We start from the raw sequence: 15494 nt of genomic DNA on the forward strand, positions 1-15494 counted from the left end.
AACCAAAACAAGGTCTCCTTTCAGTCAAAAGGTTTGGTGACAGGTGCTATCATGGACTAATGAAATTAACATCAGTAACTATTTTTTGCAGGCTTCCCATGTGATCTTCAAAATCTGCTTTTAACTTTATATCATATGTGAAGTGCTCACTCCTGAAGAATATGAGACAGAAAATGTTCAGATGCCATGTTTTGCTGAAAAACAATATGGTATAAATAACATGCCCCATCTGGGAGTTGAACAGTAGAAAAAGAATACGTAAGATACCAGACTAAATGATGTGTAAACCTGTTAGGGCAAACTTCACTTAGCAATTCATTTTTCATACAGCCCAGTTCCCTGCTGAATTCTCTTATTTGTCTTTCATCAGTAGCAAAATCAAGCAGCTTTCTTGTAGTCAACAGTATCTTCCCGTTCTGTAACTAATTTCATCAAAGGACAAATAAACACTACTGAAAGGCAAATTCATGCCTCCAGCAACTCAAATCCTCAGAAATGTTTTCTGTCTACCTTCTGTCACTTCCTATATATATCTGTATTTTTGTAAATAAAAGGCAGTGGCTAATTTTAATCCCACTCTACTCGTCTGATAAAATACTATTAAAATAAAACATAGAGGTTGGAATATTGTACTGCCATAATTCAGGCTGAGAGCTAGCCAGAGGGGCAGCTGAACAAAGAGACCTAATGAAGCATTAGCTTAAAACTGGGTGGTTAAGCTTGTCAGATACTTTAAGTTCGGAAATTTTGCTTAATATACATCTGAGGACAAGAAGTTATTTACTTTTTCAATTTGTTTCAGGTCAATCTTCTGTGTTAAAAGAAAGACCATAATTTAGAATCGGTCTCTCTAGAGTACAAATCCCCTGAACCTAGAGAATTACAAAAGACTTGATTGTAATTTGTGCACAGCATTGCCATTCTCTTACCAATAAAGCTTTCAGATGGTATTTTAGTCTGTCAGGGACCCTCTGACAGCTAATAGGCTTTCAAAAATTATTCACTTGAAAAACACTCAGGTCACTTGCAATTACTTACGCTTTCTCTGTTCCGTAGCTCTTATAGTCAATAGCTGCTGAAACACCCACTACTGTAGCAGGGAAGAGGTAGCCAGCAACATAATAGTACTTCTTTCTAGAATATTCACTTTCAAATACTTCTACTAACATTAGATAAAGCTGCACTCCTTCTAGACACATCCAGGCAAAGGCTGCCAGGAAGAAAAAGTGTAAGAGACCTGCAAAAACCGGACATGCAATCTGCAAAGAAAGAGAGAGATGGAAATGTAAACCACAAAACCTTCACATCATTACCTCTCCAACTGATCAGTGTGCAAGAAAACAGCAGATAGTTCTATTAGAAATCCTTCACAAATTCAGGAGCATTTTTCCTACCTCAAAACATACTCTGAACATTTAAAAACACTAATATGTGCTCAGTAGCTAGAGAAAATGAATTAGCTGAACAGTGTGAATGAAGATAAGGAAATTGCACCCTCATCTCCCAATGATCAATTACAGAGTGGACTTTTTAATTTTATAAGCAACTTTTTAATTTTGAAACTGGTATGGTTTTAGGACTTACAGTTTAGATAATCCTAGACACGAACAGTTGGCTCTCTATGCATAATGTGATACTACTTATTTAAAATTATTAAATGTCTGCCCAGTCATTTTTGTCTGCTGTAATTTGGAAATTTCTACTGTTGTAACAGAAATCAATTTGGATTCTCTCCCCATTGGTCAAATTCTGGATGAAACTACGCTAGATTATTAAATTTCAATCCAATGAATCACATCAGAATTAATTTTACCAATACTACCAAAATACCTGCTTGAATGTGAAGTGTAAAAAATGTGTATACAAATAGAAAAGGCTTTGTACTAATATATATATAAATGTAGTCAATAGCTGTTAAGACATTTGAATATGTATAGGAAACATATATGTTCCTAATAGTCAACATTCAATTTCATCTCCTTTTTCAAAAGTCTAACCACCTGCTTTGTTAATAGTCAGTGTTTCTCAACTGAAAATGAAAAGCATATTTTGGATGGATATAAATACTATGTATGAATACATCTATCTTATTTTCATGCTGAGCTTTTATTTCAGCCTTGCTGTGTTAGAATGCTGAAAACTTGTCAGTGTTATCATGTTTTAATTCAAATCTGTTTCAAACAGTCATTTCAGAGAACAAGATCAGTACACAGAGAGAAAACTTACCTTGTACTCTGTCTTATCGATGCCTATTAGGAAAATGAACTCAGCAATGAATAGGTTGATACAAAGGTTCTTGTGAATAGTGTTACGATCACTTTGCAGGCCACGGAAAAAACAGAATGTGAAGATGCAGATGGCCAGGCAAACAAGAGAGATGACAATTCCCACCCAGGTGATGACAGTGAGGAGCAATTCGTGCACTCCATCTTTGTACTAGAAATAACCAAGAATGGAGAAAATTAATATGACTCTTTATGAGTATAAACAAAAACCTATTTTCACAGGTAGCATCCAGAAAAGTTACTTGTTCATTACATGAGATGGGCAAAATGTACTCAGTAATTTCTCAGTCTCATGTCAGCTTCCCAGAAGAGCAAGATCAGGATAAGTAGAAGAGGAGGAAGGTCTGAGAGAAAAATGTGACTATTTTATCTAGATTAGATAGCATTTTTACTTTTCCTATGGCTTACTGGAGACTGGTTGGAAATACGAGCAGAGAAACATAACATTTTTAAGGTACCACTAGACTGATCCAAAGAGAGAGGAGAGCTTTCCCTGGGACTTCCTATGAGGGCACATGTTCTTTCCTACAGACCTGCAACTCCACAGCAGAGAAGAAAGCAATGTTTTACACACAGATCAGGACAAAATGCAGAATATGCTGCACGTGTGATTCCGGCTTCAATCTCATATTTAGCTAAAGGAGGTTCCTTACTTCGGTTCTTTGCAGCAACCTTTTTGAATACAATGGCTTTATGAGAAGTCCCATATCCCTGCAAATATTGCATGGTCTGGGCCCCCTGATATCCAGGAAGTGTTTTAAATAGACAACAAAATTTCTGACTATGAAGAGGTGTTTAAACAACCAGTATGGAAGTTCCTTGACCTTCCTCTTTAAGGAGAGCTGGCACTTGTGCTTCCAGGGAACAGCAGCCACAGCTGTTTCTACAGATACCCTCCATCTGTACTGAGGGAGAGTCGATAAAACAGTTGTAAGGTTGGTCAGTAACTTTAAAATATGGCTTGTAGAAAACTCTTGTCCTTCCTTGTTATTTTTTTCCCCTGTTATTTTGCTTGCAACTTTATGGATGAGGAAGAAAAGTGCTACAGAAAGCAAATTGCTTAGGAAAGAGTGGGTAGGAGCTATAAATACTAAAGAAACTTCAGCAATTTTGGATCTTGGTAAAAATTTAAAGCTGAGTCTTTTAAGTTTGTTCCCTGCTGATGGCTGGAAACATCGTTACCTACCACAATTTCCCGACGAGCCATAAGAATTGCAAAGTTGGTGAGGTGACTGCAAGCACACGTTGTATGAGTTTTATTTGTGTCAACCAGTTTGCAGCCTTGAGTTGACCAGTATCCCATCATAGTCCTCTCTGAGTAGTTCCAGAAGGAACAATTTGCATTGAAATAATTGTCAGGCTGGGAGATAAAAGGATAACACAAAATGAGGATTTTACACACTAAGATGGCAGTAACAATCGTTTAATATGTGTAAAGGGTAATTCAGATTAAACTTTGCATGTTTCGGACAATAAAGTTTTTCATCAGCAAAATTGTGGACTGTGTTGCACAGGGAAGACATCTAGTTTAAAAGGGACTTTATAGTCCGAAGCACTCTGAAGTGTAGTCTCAATTACTGTAGACCCAATTTTAAACAATTACAATTACCATCTTACGATTTTATGCATGGACGGTACATTATAGCTATTTTTGCTTTCTGGAAAGTTAGGACTGTGAATTTATTCTGAAGATATTTTTTTCCTGTAATTGACAATTTAAAAATAGGATTTTTTTCCTTTGATTCTCACCTTTGGTCAGGCCAAAGTCATGTGAACAGATATCACAAAAAAGTTCACTCTTCAATGCCTATCTCCTTTGATGAAAATCAATCCAACCAGATTTATAAAAACAGGCAAAATGAGAGGAAAATCTAACCATATTTTTGTTATCACAGTAGTGATTGTTTACTTTCCCCACATTGAGACATGAAAAGAGAAAGGGCCAAACTTAAGACCAAAGAAGCACATCAAATAAAATACCATGAAGAAAATATACATAAATTTAAAGTAAAACAAACCAAGATACCATACTTTATTCTTTGCTGAATAAATGAAATTTAAACAATTTGTATAGGTTTCCATAATTTGGTCCAAAATTAATGTATAAAAAAAAGTGTCAATAAAACTTACTACATCAAACCATCAAGAATCTTAACAGTTATTTTCTACCCTTCTACTAAGGTAAGAGTTAATTTTCAGTTAGAAACAAATTAGTCATTTACATTTTCATGCTGATGACTGAATTAGCTTTCATTAAGAATACACTTAAGTTCTAATAATCACTGAACCAGGCTCATTTAATTTTATGTTCATAGACTTAACTTGTGTCTCTGACCTAGTCCAACATTTAAAATTCAAATGGAAAAAAAAAGGTTATTTTTCTGCATTGCTTTTCTCTCCTGCTGATTTTATGACCTTCCCATTAATTCATTAGCATAACTCACATCAATGTGCTCCAGTGTGAAATGCACGGGATCAGTCAGGTACACCCGGCTCGACTCCTTGTTGATGGAGGCCGCGATGACGTGGGAGTTGACGGCGATTGTGCTGTTCCGCCCCGCCAAGTCACTGCCTAACTTTATGGTTGCATTTTCAGTACTGAGGAAACGACCCAAACTTTTGTAAATAATGAAAACCAGTTTTGCTAACCCTACAAAAGAAAAAAAAAGCCCATCATCACGCCACAGAGGTCTACAGAAAGACAGCAACCTGTGCTATATTGACAATCAAGCATCAGTAAACTGAGAGGTATTTTCAGGCTATGGATTTGAAGAAAAACGACCAGGTACCCATGATAATCTAGAAAAAGCCACAGAGCAGCTTTGTTGTGTTTTGTTTTGATGTTTTAACCAGGTAATGTAGGTTTTATAAAAGTTAATGGTGTTCCACTGCTCCGTGCCCGAGGCTCACCGTTCCTGCTGTTCTGTTTCATGGTGCGTGCAGAGAGCTGAATCCAGTTGCCTCCTTTACCAGCCTGAGGAAATCTCAAGTCCTGCACCTGGCCCTCAGTAGAGAGCACTGCAACATCCAAAACTGAGCAGACCAGAGAGAAAAAAAAAAGAAGCGTTAAAAAAGGAGAATGCAGAGAAAGTCTCTTGGCCAGATTACAATATGCCAGACGACAATCTTTCCCCCCAGTCTTTATTTAGTTTTCTCACATGGCTGTCTGTAAGGCAGATTTGTACTGCATGCTTCAATCATACAGACTTAGCTTCTTTAACTAAATCTAGTGCACACTGCTAAAATGACAGCACTCCAGTAGTGATAACGACATCAAACCTTGTTCAAATTTGTGCCCACAAAACATCCACTTAAAGATACCACACGTGTTGCAGTAAAATGCTAGTTTTGAAGATCTTAATGTCTATGCAGTATCCTCTGCTGACAAATTTAGAACTTTAAGTATTGATTTAGATATAAAGTTTTTTAAACAGTCAGCAAAAAATACCTAAGTGGTATGCCATGTATTTAGCTAAATCAGTATACACAGCTAAAAATTATTTCTGATTTTTTCCTAAATCTAATTCTGTATATTTATAGGAAACCATTTTATTAGCTCTGCTAAGAAACATTCAAATTGGAAAATCAGATGCCACTCAGCCATCCTTAAGCATTACTTTTATAACACAGTGTATATTGGGAAACTTTCATGGGATTACCACTGAATGCTGGATTTCCTGGGATAGATAAAATCATATAGGTGAGAGTGGACAATTGGCTGACAAAATCTGTGTTATATTAAACCAGACTAGCTGCAGGTCTGAACTATAGACTGACAAAAGGTATGAAATTAGGAAATGCCTTCTCTTTCTCCAAGCCATACATATATATGTGCACCAGGAATTCAGTCTTGCATGGCATCAGGAAAGCGTTATTATGACATGAAGACAGCTTATCACAAGAAGTAATATTCAGAGTCTAGTCGGCTCCATGGAACTGCTTGTGTACATCCCGAGGCAGACCTATGATTCTACCCACATTCCTTCAAAACAACTGGTGCAGTTCCTTTGATAACAGACTGTAAGACTTTTCCCCATACTTTCCCAGTATCTTCCTACTCAATTAAAAACCAGGCAGAATCATCTTCTACAGTTACAAATATGCAGACACTGAAACGTGAAAAGTCTCATTTCTGCAGTCTATTCCAAGTCTCTATCTTTGTACTCTGCATATTAGCAGACTTTCAGGTTCCTTGTACCTCACTGAGACTACATTAATCTCTGTAAGAAGTCAAAGGAATTTTAATTTTATGCATAGCAATGATTTTTGCTTTAACACATCCTTCGCAACAATATTTGCACATCTCTAATACCAAACCCCTTCATTTCTCTGTCACCACTTAAATTCTAAATTACGCTCCAACTATCTCCAGCTATTCTGCAGTCTCTGGAGCATAGCTATTCTGCATTATGGGAGATGTAGTTCACTGAACACATTTTCACCTGAAGGCAGTCATGTTTAATATAAACATTTGGCCTACACTGAGTGCCTAAAATATTTAACTGGCACAGTGCATTGCAAAAAGGAAATTTAAATTCATCAGGAACAGTTTGCATTTAACAGAAAAGTATTTTCTGCAGCTCTACAGAAAGCAGTTACCTCTAAAAAACCCATACCCTGCCTTTTAAGTACTCTTCATATCCATACATTCTGCTAATGATTTTTCAGTGATAAATCAACTTTGCAACATCAACTACTTTCCATTTTTTACCGTACTAATGACACTAAAGAATAAGGCTAATTTCAAAGAACCAAACAAGAAAGGTGTGTTTTCCCCACTTTGGAGCGCTCACCTTTCCATCAAACGTTGCACAGCTCAGCCTTCAGAAAGTATGTCGCTATCTGGAGTATCCTTTCCTCCTTTTGTGTAAAGCAATACACAGCACTTTAACTTATGCTTGAAAAGAAGTTTACTTACCAATATTTTCTGTGGGCATTGAGACTCTACTTGGTTCTACAAGATTATCAGCCAAGACAAAAGCCCCTTCTTCTAATGTATCAAGTAACATTGTTGCTGCGTGGGCTTGCTCTGAAGAATTCATGTCCTTCCAGGACTCCAGAGCTTCAGGCCTGAGCAAGTTGTCCACTGTATCCACAACTGCCTGCATTCATTAGAAAACTATCATTAGGTCTGAAGCCCTAGGCAGCTGGGGAAAATTTCCAATGTTCTATGGCAACAATTATAATACTTAACTGTCAGAATGATTTACTGTGATTTAATGGCACTAGAACACTATTTTCAACATTAAAATATTTTCCATCCTCTTGTTGGATTAGCATGAATAGAAGCGCAGCTAGCCACTAGCACTGTGTGGTCTCTAAGCGGTAAACATGCAAATTTGACTTGTTTTGTATCAGATATAAGCATGGTATTATTAATGTGCTGAAAAATGTAAAAATAAATGCCAGAAGTCTTGCCTGAAGCTTTCATCTTAATGTCAAAATGTATAAATTCGATTTAAAAATACTAATGCCAAAATTAGCACTCTGCAGTTTAGGCTAAAATGATGATAATACTCCTCTGGGAACTGAGCCCTGCCAGTGCAGCCACAGCACTATAAACTACTTGTCTATGACAAACTGCCTTCTTTATTACAGGAGGCACGAAATGAAGCTGACTCAGTGGATATAAATTAGCCCTGGCTACTCTCACTCCCCCTCCTGTTCCTGTACCTGTTCATAGATACTTAGAAGGATTACCAACTCCCATTCCTGCACAAAGGTCAGTTACAAAAGGAAATCAATAAAGCAAACAAGATGTCCACTGACCGTCCCTGTTCTCAGTGACGGCAAAACTATAAAGCTGAATAAAAGCTGGTATTTTAAAAATTTTTACTTGTAACAACTCTATCATCATGTTTTAAGCTTCACTGAGCTGCATATAAGGTAACAATAATAAGGAAGAAGAAGAATTCAGTGACATGATTACGTTATTTTACAAAATAATCCAATCAGAGTAATCAGTTAATCAATTGAAGGCAGGCTTTTACATTAATGCATAACGGTGTGCACTGAGTATGCTGTGCACTGAGTACACCAGGCACTGCTGTAACACCCTGTTTACTCTGTCCCATTTACCTGCTCCTAATGTGTCATTAAGCATATATATAATTTGTTTGATCAATTTAAAAGCATTGGAAATGGAAACAGAACACATCATACAAACAGAAAGATGTCAGTCTGGAATACTATATTGTGCAAACGAATAGGAAAACTTGGTCAAGGCTATTGTCAGAGCAAGATTAATTAGCCTAATCCATTTTAATATCCTCTTTCTGTCTGCATTGTGAGCCACCACGACCTTCCTGGCAGGTGGAAGGCACTTCGAAGTGGCATTAAAGCCTTTTTTCTTTCTCTAATGGGAGACAGAATAGTCAAAATGCTCACACTGATACTGCTGCAGCCATTAACTGGAGTGGAACAGAAATTGGTCTGCAGAGGCCAGATTCATTAGTCACTAAGAAATACAGATTGGAGCCTCTAATCTGAGGTACAAATGAATCCTCTGTCACAAAGTGGGAACTTGCTTCATTTGCATAGTGTAAGTCAGCTTTTGATTTGTAATTTCAAGAGGTTTATTAGTCTTATCTAAGCAGAGAAGCCCATTTGAGACCTACAGAAAATGACACCAGTTGGAAATTAAGGTTCTGCTCTGGTTTCTCATGTATTGCCATATAGCGCTGACGGTATGCATTCATTGATACGACATGCTTTTCATTTATTATGGGATAACCTAACTCTGCATTTTCCTTGTGGAAAGTCATCACCAGTCCATTAATATTTCTGAAGCACTTCTCCTCTCAGACAGAGGCAAATGGGTGGGAAAACCCCACAGCCCCTGTGACACAGCTGTTGGAGGAGCCCCGTTACCGCTCTTCTTATGATCCTATTTAGCAACAAAAAGGAAGCAGAAAAACCCACTCTACTCAAACCATATCTGCTGGATTACCCTTTACTGGTAAAAAAAAATTCTAATAACCTATTACAATTGTTATTATTATTAGAGAAATTAATTTCTTTCCACATATTTGTCTCTTTTTTCCAAATTTCTGTATAACTGGACATCTCCCATCCATTTCAGGGCTTTAGGATAAAAGACAGAAGTGCCCTGTACAGAGAAATCACTTTTCAGTAAGAGTGTGAATTGTTTTATTGTGTTGTAAAGTATTTCAAAATTCTTTCCAAAAATAATTCTTACATTTCATCTCAGAGGGTACAAGTCAAAATCAGTATGTTAAGAGAAGTTTTGAAAAAATGTGCAGTAAACTCTTTCAGAGCCAGGCATGTCTGTTCAAGGACTTTTTTCTCCCCTTCATAGGAGTGAGGTGGCATTGCTGGCATTGTACTGCAGAAAAGGAGCTGGCCACTGTAGGCAACCATTCTACAGCTGATGAAAGGAACTGGAAATCAGGCAGCAATGTGTTACACGCCTTCTGTATAGCCTGGTTAATGGGACACATGCCAGACATTTTACTAGCGAAGTTAGAGAAATGTTTTCTTTGCTTTGTATCCTCAAGTCACTGAATTGTAACAATTCTTAAAACTGTAAGAAAGAGTGATTTTACTAGGCATAAGAATACACACAAAGCAAGCTATATAATGTACATTTTTCACGCAAGCAAACTAACTCTAAACAGTCTTTGATATAAAATTCTACCAAGCTGAAGTAATTTCTTTGAGTTGCCATCTTTTTTCCCCTACCCAAAATTTTATTACAAGAGAGATGTTACTTCCAATTCAGATAATAATCCTTTCTGCTCTTTTAGTTTTGAACAAGTTAAGGTACAAGAGGTATGAACTTTGATCTTAATTTTTTTTTTCTGAGTGTTATACCTGTGCAAAGCCAACATTTGTAAAGTTGATATGGGGCACAATACACATTTATCAAAGACTGAAATACATAGGATCATGCAGCAAGATGATAAAGCGTGGCAGGTTGCTGAAGCAGGGAGAAAGCAGGGTGACAGCACAGGAGATATACCTTAAGGTAAGCCCTGCACGTCTTCTCTCGTTTTTGGAGCTTTTTAATAAGGAAAAAGAAAATCAGAAGTTAGAAAGATTCTGGAAAACTTCAGAAAGAGAAAAAAAATACTCTGGTGTTTCAAATCCCGATTCTGAATGATACCCTGGACATTAATCTAGTTTCTGTCCACGATGACTACAAAAAAACATCACACAGGAAATGTTTTTTCCCAACTGTGGTTTAAGCCCAGCTGGCAACCAAATACCACACAGCCGCTTGCTCATTTGCTCACCAGCAGGATTGGGGAAAGAATCACAAGGGTAAAACTGAGAAAATCCATGAGTTGATATAAACACAGTTCAATAGGTGAAACAAAAGCCGCGCATGAAAACAAAATAAACCAGGGAATTAATTCACTGCTTCCCATGGGCAAGCAGGTGTTCAGCCATTCCCAGGAAAGCCAAGCTCCATCACATGTAATGGTTACTTGGGAAGACAAACACCATTACTCCAAAGTCCCCCACTTCTTCCTAATTTCCACCAGCTTTATATGCTGAGTATGATGTCACATGGTCTGGAATACCCCTTTGGTCAGGTGGACTCAGCTGTGTTCCCATGCACTCCCAAATTCCTTGTCAGTTTGGCAGTATGAAAAGAAGAAAAGGCCTTGATGCTGTGAAAGTGCTGCTCAGCATTAACAAAAACATCTTTATATTATCAAAGATATCAAAGGTATATTTCAGCACAAATCTGAAACGTAGCCCCACACGAGCCACTGTGAAGAAAATTAACTCTACCCCAGCCAAAAGCAGCACAGCAACAAAGGTTGTCTAGATTCAGGTGTCTAGATATCTTTTGCCCAAATGGTGGGATTTGTACGAAAAGGTCGAAGGAAAATATCTGTGTGTGGGCACTTGATCTGTCTCTGGGGAAACTATTTTAAGGGCAGCTAGGGACTGTAAATAAAACTATTGCCAAAATAACAGAGAAGTGCATGGATCTCTCTCTCTAAAGGAGGATGAAAAAATATTTTGTCTGTGGCTTGCTGACTAGGCTGACGCAAGGAAGAGGCTGAGAAACACAGAATTTCCTCTGAGAAAAAGAGGAAAGGTAATAACACTGTAATTTGTATTTAAACCACAAAGACACATTTTCTCCGAAATGTTTCTTGGAACATGTTTCCAGAGAAAACATTAGTTCACGTTTTAGATATGTGTAGTAAGGCATTTTTATAAAGATCAATTATAAGTCATGTTGGTGTCTTTAGAAGTCTAAGAAAGTGCTATTATTCTGCAGGAAGTTTGATTAAAATAAAACCCTACACCTATGCGGAATCCCACTGATTTTATTACATGTTCAGGGTTAAAAGGATCACTGGATAAACATGGTGAATTGTTACAGAATTTTTGAGAGCTAATACTCATTTCCCTCACACTAGTTATAATGCATTCCAGATTTTAATATGGGACACAGCTATGTATTTTAGGACCAGTCAGCTATTGTGAATTATATCTTATTCCCTAAAGAAGGTAATTACAACTTTCCGCTGTGTATTTACTGCTGTTTTCTCTCATATGCTTATTCCAGAACTATACACATGCAGGAAAAAAGTATAGATTAATATTTCTGAAAGGGAAAAAATACAAAACCCAAGAGCAATTGTTATCCCAGCAGGAGGAGGTAATGAGAGATGTGTACCTTGTTATAACTCCTTCCAGCAGAGTCTTTTTCACTGGGCCGTAGTTCCTGAAGCTGCGCATCTAAAATGTCCACGAGCTGTTCCATCAGCCTTACTGATGAACTAACATCGCCAGCAAAGACTGGTCCTTTGGTGTGTTTAGCCAGCTCATTGGCCAGACTAGCAGCATTTTCTCCACTTCTGATCTGAAATGACAGTTTATATTATCTCAGCAGGGTCCCTTGTTCTGCTTGGGGCTCCTAATTCCAATTCCCTGTGTACCTTTGTTGTGGTGAAATAACCATTTGCACATATATTGAAATCTGTAACTAATTGAGACCAATAACATTCTCTTTATCTCAGAAGATTAAAGGTTCTTAGATCCGTGACACACAAAAGCAGTTCTTAACAGCCATCAAAACCAGAAATCTGAGCGGGACTTTTGGGCTCGATCTTCTATTCATCCTCACTTTTATTTTACTGCCATTATCAGACAGTAAGAAATCTGTTCATACCAGTGATTGAGGCATTTGAAAGTCAAGTAGCCTTGTACTGACAACAAATTATCCAGTTTTCATAAACTTTTTAAATCTCAGTAGGGAAGGAAAACACAGAAAGTGGTTCTGTGCTCTAATCCACTGTTATCAATGCACTCATTGACAAAAATCTATTTATTACAGTGTAATTTTTACTGAAAAAAAAAACCCTTGCCATAAAGCACAGGTTTTGCTGTGTGATTTATAGCATTTGATTTTTTAAGCAAGTATTGCTCTCGCTCTTTGAAAACAAGCAAAGCCACTTTGTTTTAAATAGTGATGAGAACATGTAATCACAAATTCAACAGAAGAATTTCAAGAGGGCATTCTAAAACACACATAAGAACCAAACTGTTGGCCAGTGCTTTGCACATGGAGTACACATAAATCTTTCTACTTTTAATGAACACAGAGTAATAAGGACAGTTTCAACAAACTGAATTATTAATGCTCAGAGTTAAAATCCTTAATCACCAGTGTACGCCAGATTAAAAGGTTTCAACCAACCTTCTGAGCCAGCTGATTTACCCAGTGTGAGGTACAGTTGCTAAGATCAGGGCCTTTGGGGTTCCACATTCCCGTTAAGACAACGCAGAGATACGAGGCAGTTCCTACAACAGATGTAGAAAACTACAGTGAAATGGAAACCATTTTTCTGCATGCATTCAGGAAATTGGCTTCACTGTCCTCCTAAACAACATTAAATTCTGAATGCTGCTAATGGTAGTACTTGACAATAATTGACAAAAATTTAAGGAAATAATGTAGATTACAAAGAGCAATAAAAAAAGTCAGTGAAAAGTACCAGACGTTTTCTGCAAATAAACAAAAAGCCCTTGATTTTTCCTGGAGCTCATCCAGAGGGGAGTTCATAATGAGAATGGCAGCTGTAAGCATATTTCACAATAGTCCTCAAGCAATGCCCTAAAATTTGACCTGGATTCTCAAAAGTGCAAGCGCAAGGTAATTCTGTGGCTACGCTCAAGTGACGTTTGCAGATTATAACTTGACCATTGCCTGTAGATACTGCATTCTCTGGGTAACAAAAAATCATGTGACAGCCTGAGATTAAAAAAATATTCCTCATGAGAGTGCTGCACATTATTTTTGAAATGTGTGCTTGAAATCAAGATATATTTTTAAAGGCAATACCTCGTGTTCCTTTGGGACAAGGGCGTTCGACCATCATTCCTCTTTGTGTTTGGGGCCAGCTAATCCCCCTGGCCTCAGTCGGTTCACAGAATCTCTCTGGCAAAGGGAAAAAACTTGTCACAGGAGGAATTTTGGTTGTGGAAACTGGTGGCGGTGGTTTGGGTCCTCTGCTTCCTTCCTTTGCTCCTCCAGCTAATGTTGTGCTTACAGGACCTTTCTGTGACGTAGTGCTAGTCGTTGACACTGTGGTTTTGTAAAGCTCTGCTGAAGAAGTTATTGTCACTGCTGTGGTAGGCACTGCACAGGGAAAAATCAGAGTAATAACAAAGTAAATTACTTCAGAATTATATATAAGAATAGTTATTTAAAACTTATTTATGCAGCTTTAAAGGATTCTCTGGTGTCTCCTTTCCTTTATCTTAATATTACTCATTGCTATTCTGGGTGTTTAAGATATAACTTTGACTGACTTTTTTTGGGTGTTTTTTTTTATTCCCAGCTCACACTGTTACGACGTTTCAGCACATTCTCCAAATAATCTCTTCTGTAATAAAAATTGATAGTTACATTTCTAAAAGCTTAAAGGCATACTAGTGAGTTATCAGTACATAACAAACACGCTCAAAGCAATTAAAGATTACTTAATCACATTTGCAGCAGGAACAACTCAATAGACAGAATAATTTGAATCAGTGTGCCATGAAAAATGTAGTCCAGCTTTAACAACAAAGGCAGTGGGCTGTAACTAACGACACCATTTTTGAAAAACAGACCCCAAAACTTCAAGTCACCCAGTACACACCTTCCAGGGCAATAATTATGATAACATCTTCCTACCCAGCAGTCATTCTGCTTGAGAGAACTGCAGCACGCCTGATTAGCTCCAAACAGAGGCTGCACCCAGCAGGTACGTGTTGTTCTCCTCTTTGAACATCTGGGGCCTTAACATCCTTTTTTGATAAAGCAGGTATGAAGACACAACTCATACAAGCCCATGGCAAAGACTGAGGTTTCCTCTTTTATGAAACACCAGGACAGGCTGAGGCCAAATCACTCCAGCTCAGGATGTGCAGCCGCTCCTGCACTGACCCACAGCAGGAACTCATGGCTGGAGCTGCTGAGGTACAGCCCAAGCCATGCCAGGGTTTTCAAGCTTTGGAGAGATAGTAAAAGTTAATACTAGTGGAGTCTGGAATGCCTGTGCAACACCTTCACATGTATATTGAGAAACAATGCAAGTGAGCAAAGTAACTGCAACAGTTATCATTATTTCCAAATCTTCATTAGTGTTCAAAATGCTTCACAGGCACAGAAAAGTACAGATCGTTGTGCTGAGAACAAATATGCTCATGAAAAGTATTTTTTGCATTTTTCTTCCACTTTTTTTCTTGTTCTGCTAGGCCCTTGAACTCTGACTTACTGGAAAATAAAGCTTCTCTAAATTAAATCATATATAAAATAAAACCAAAAAAAGAGCAGTCTCACTTTTTTCAGCAGTTGTTTTGTAAGTTAGTGTTTTGAATAATATTAAACTTCAGTAGTTCAGCAAATAATTTTCTCAAAACCCTTTCTCAATTATGTTTCATTTATATTAAGAGGTTTAAAATATTAATTTATCTTTTTATTTTCACATGAAGTTAGGGTGGAGTTTTCGAGCATCATGATCTGTTTTTCAAGACTAAAGGCAGATATCTGCTTTTCATCCCTCTCCTGCTCACAAATGAGGAACTTCTGCAGAGCCTGTGTAATTGTGCTGAACTTGTGATATAGCCAGCTACTATTGAAACCCTCAGATCTGTCCTGCAAGTGCTTGCCTGACATCTTGTGAAACTTCTCTAATTTTGTTTTGATTACAGTGCATCCAGCCTTCTAGTGCTTCC

General features: G+C 37.6%; 1 protein-coding gene across 26 annotated transcripts in view; it reads right to left on the reverse strand.

Annotated features, from left to right (window-relative positions):
* The window catches only part of ADGRL2 (adhesion G protein-coupled receptor L2), a 384708-nt gene that overhangs the window by 22862 nt on the left and 346352 nt on the right, over positions 1–15494 (reverse strand). For 18 of the 26 annotated variants that reach the window (XM_042030361.1, XM_042030366.1, XM_042030364.1 and 15 more), the window contains 10 exons: positions 13615–13911; positions 12970–13073; positions 11947–12132; positions 10267–10305; positions 7204–7387; positions 5196–5318; positions 4730–4935; positions 3472–3645; positions 2227–2436; positions 1039–1259 (listed from right to left, as the gene is read on the reverse strand). In XM_042030361.1, coding sequence (XP_041886295.1) covers positions 1039–1259; positions 2227–2436; positions 3472–3645; positions 4730–4935; positions 5196–5318; positions 7204–7387; positions 10267–10305; positions 11947–12132; positions 12970–13073; positions 13615–13911 — 1744 coding nt within the window. The remainder of the gene's footprint in view (positions 1–1038; positions 1260–2226; positions 2437–3471; positions 3646–4729; positions 4936–5195; positions 5319–7203; positions 7388–10266; positions 10306–11946; positions 12133–12969; positions 13074–13614; positions 13912–15494) is intronic. The other 8 variants (XM_042030367.1, XM_042030387.1, XM_042030373.1 and 5 more) reach the window with 1 other exon arrangement.

The sequence above is a fragment of the Corvus kubaryi genome, unplaced genomic scaffold, assembly GCF_017639235.1.
Source record: "Corvus kubaryi isolate FWS band 111438036 unplaced genomic scaffold, C.kubaryi_AGA036_p1.0 37334, whole genome shotgun sequence".
Classification (NCBI taxonomy): Eukaryota; Metazoa; Chordata; class Aves; order Passeriformes; family Corvidae; genus Corvus; species Corvus kubaryi.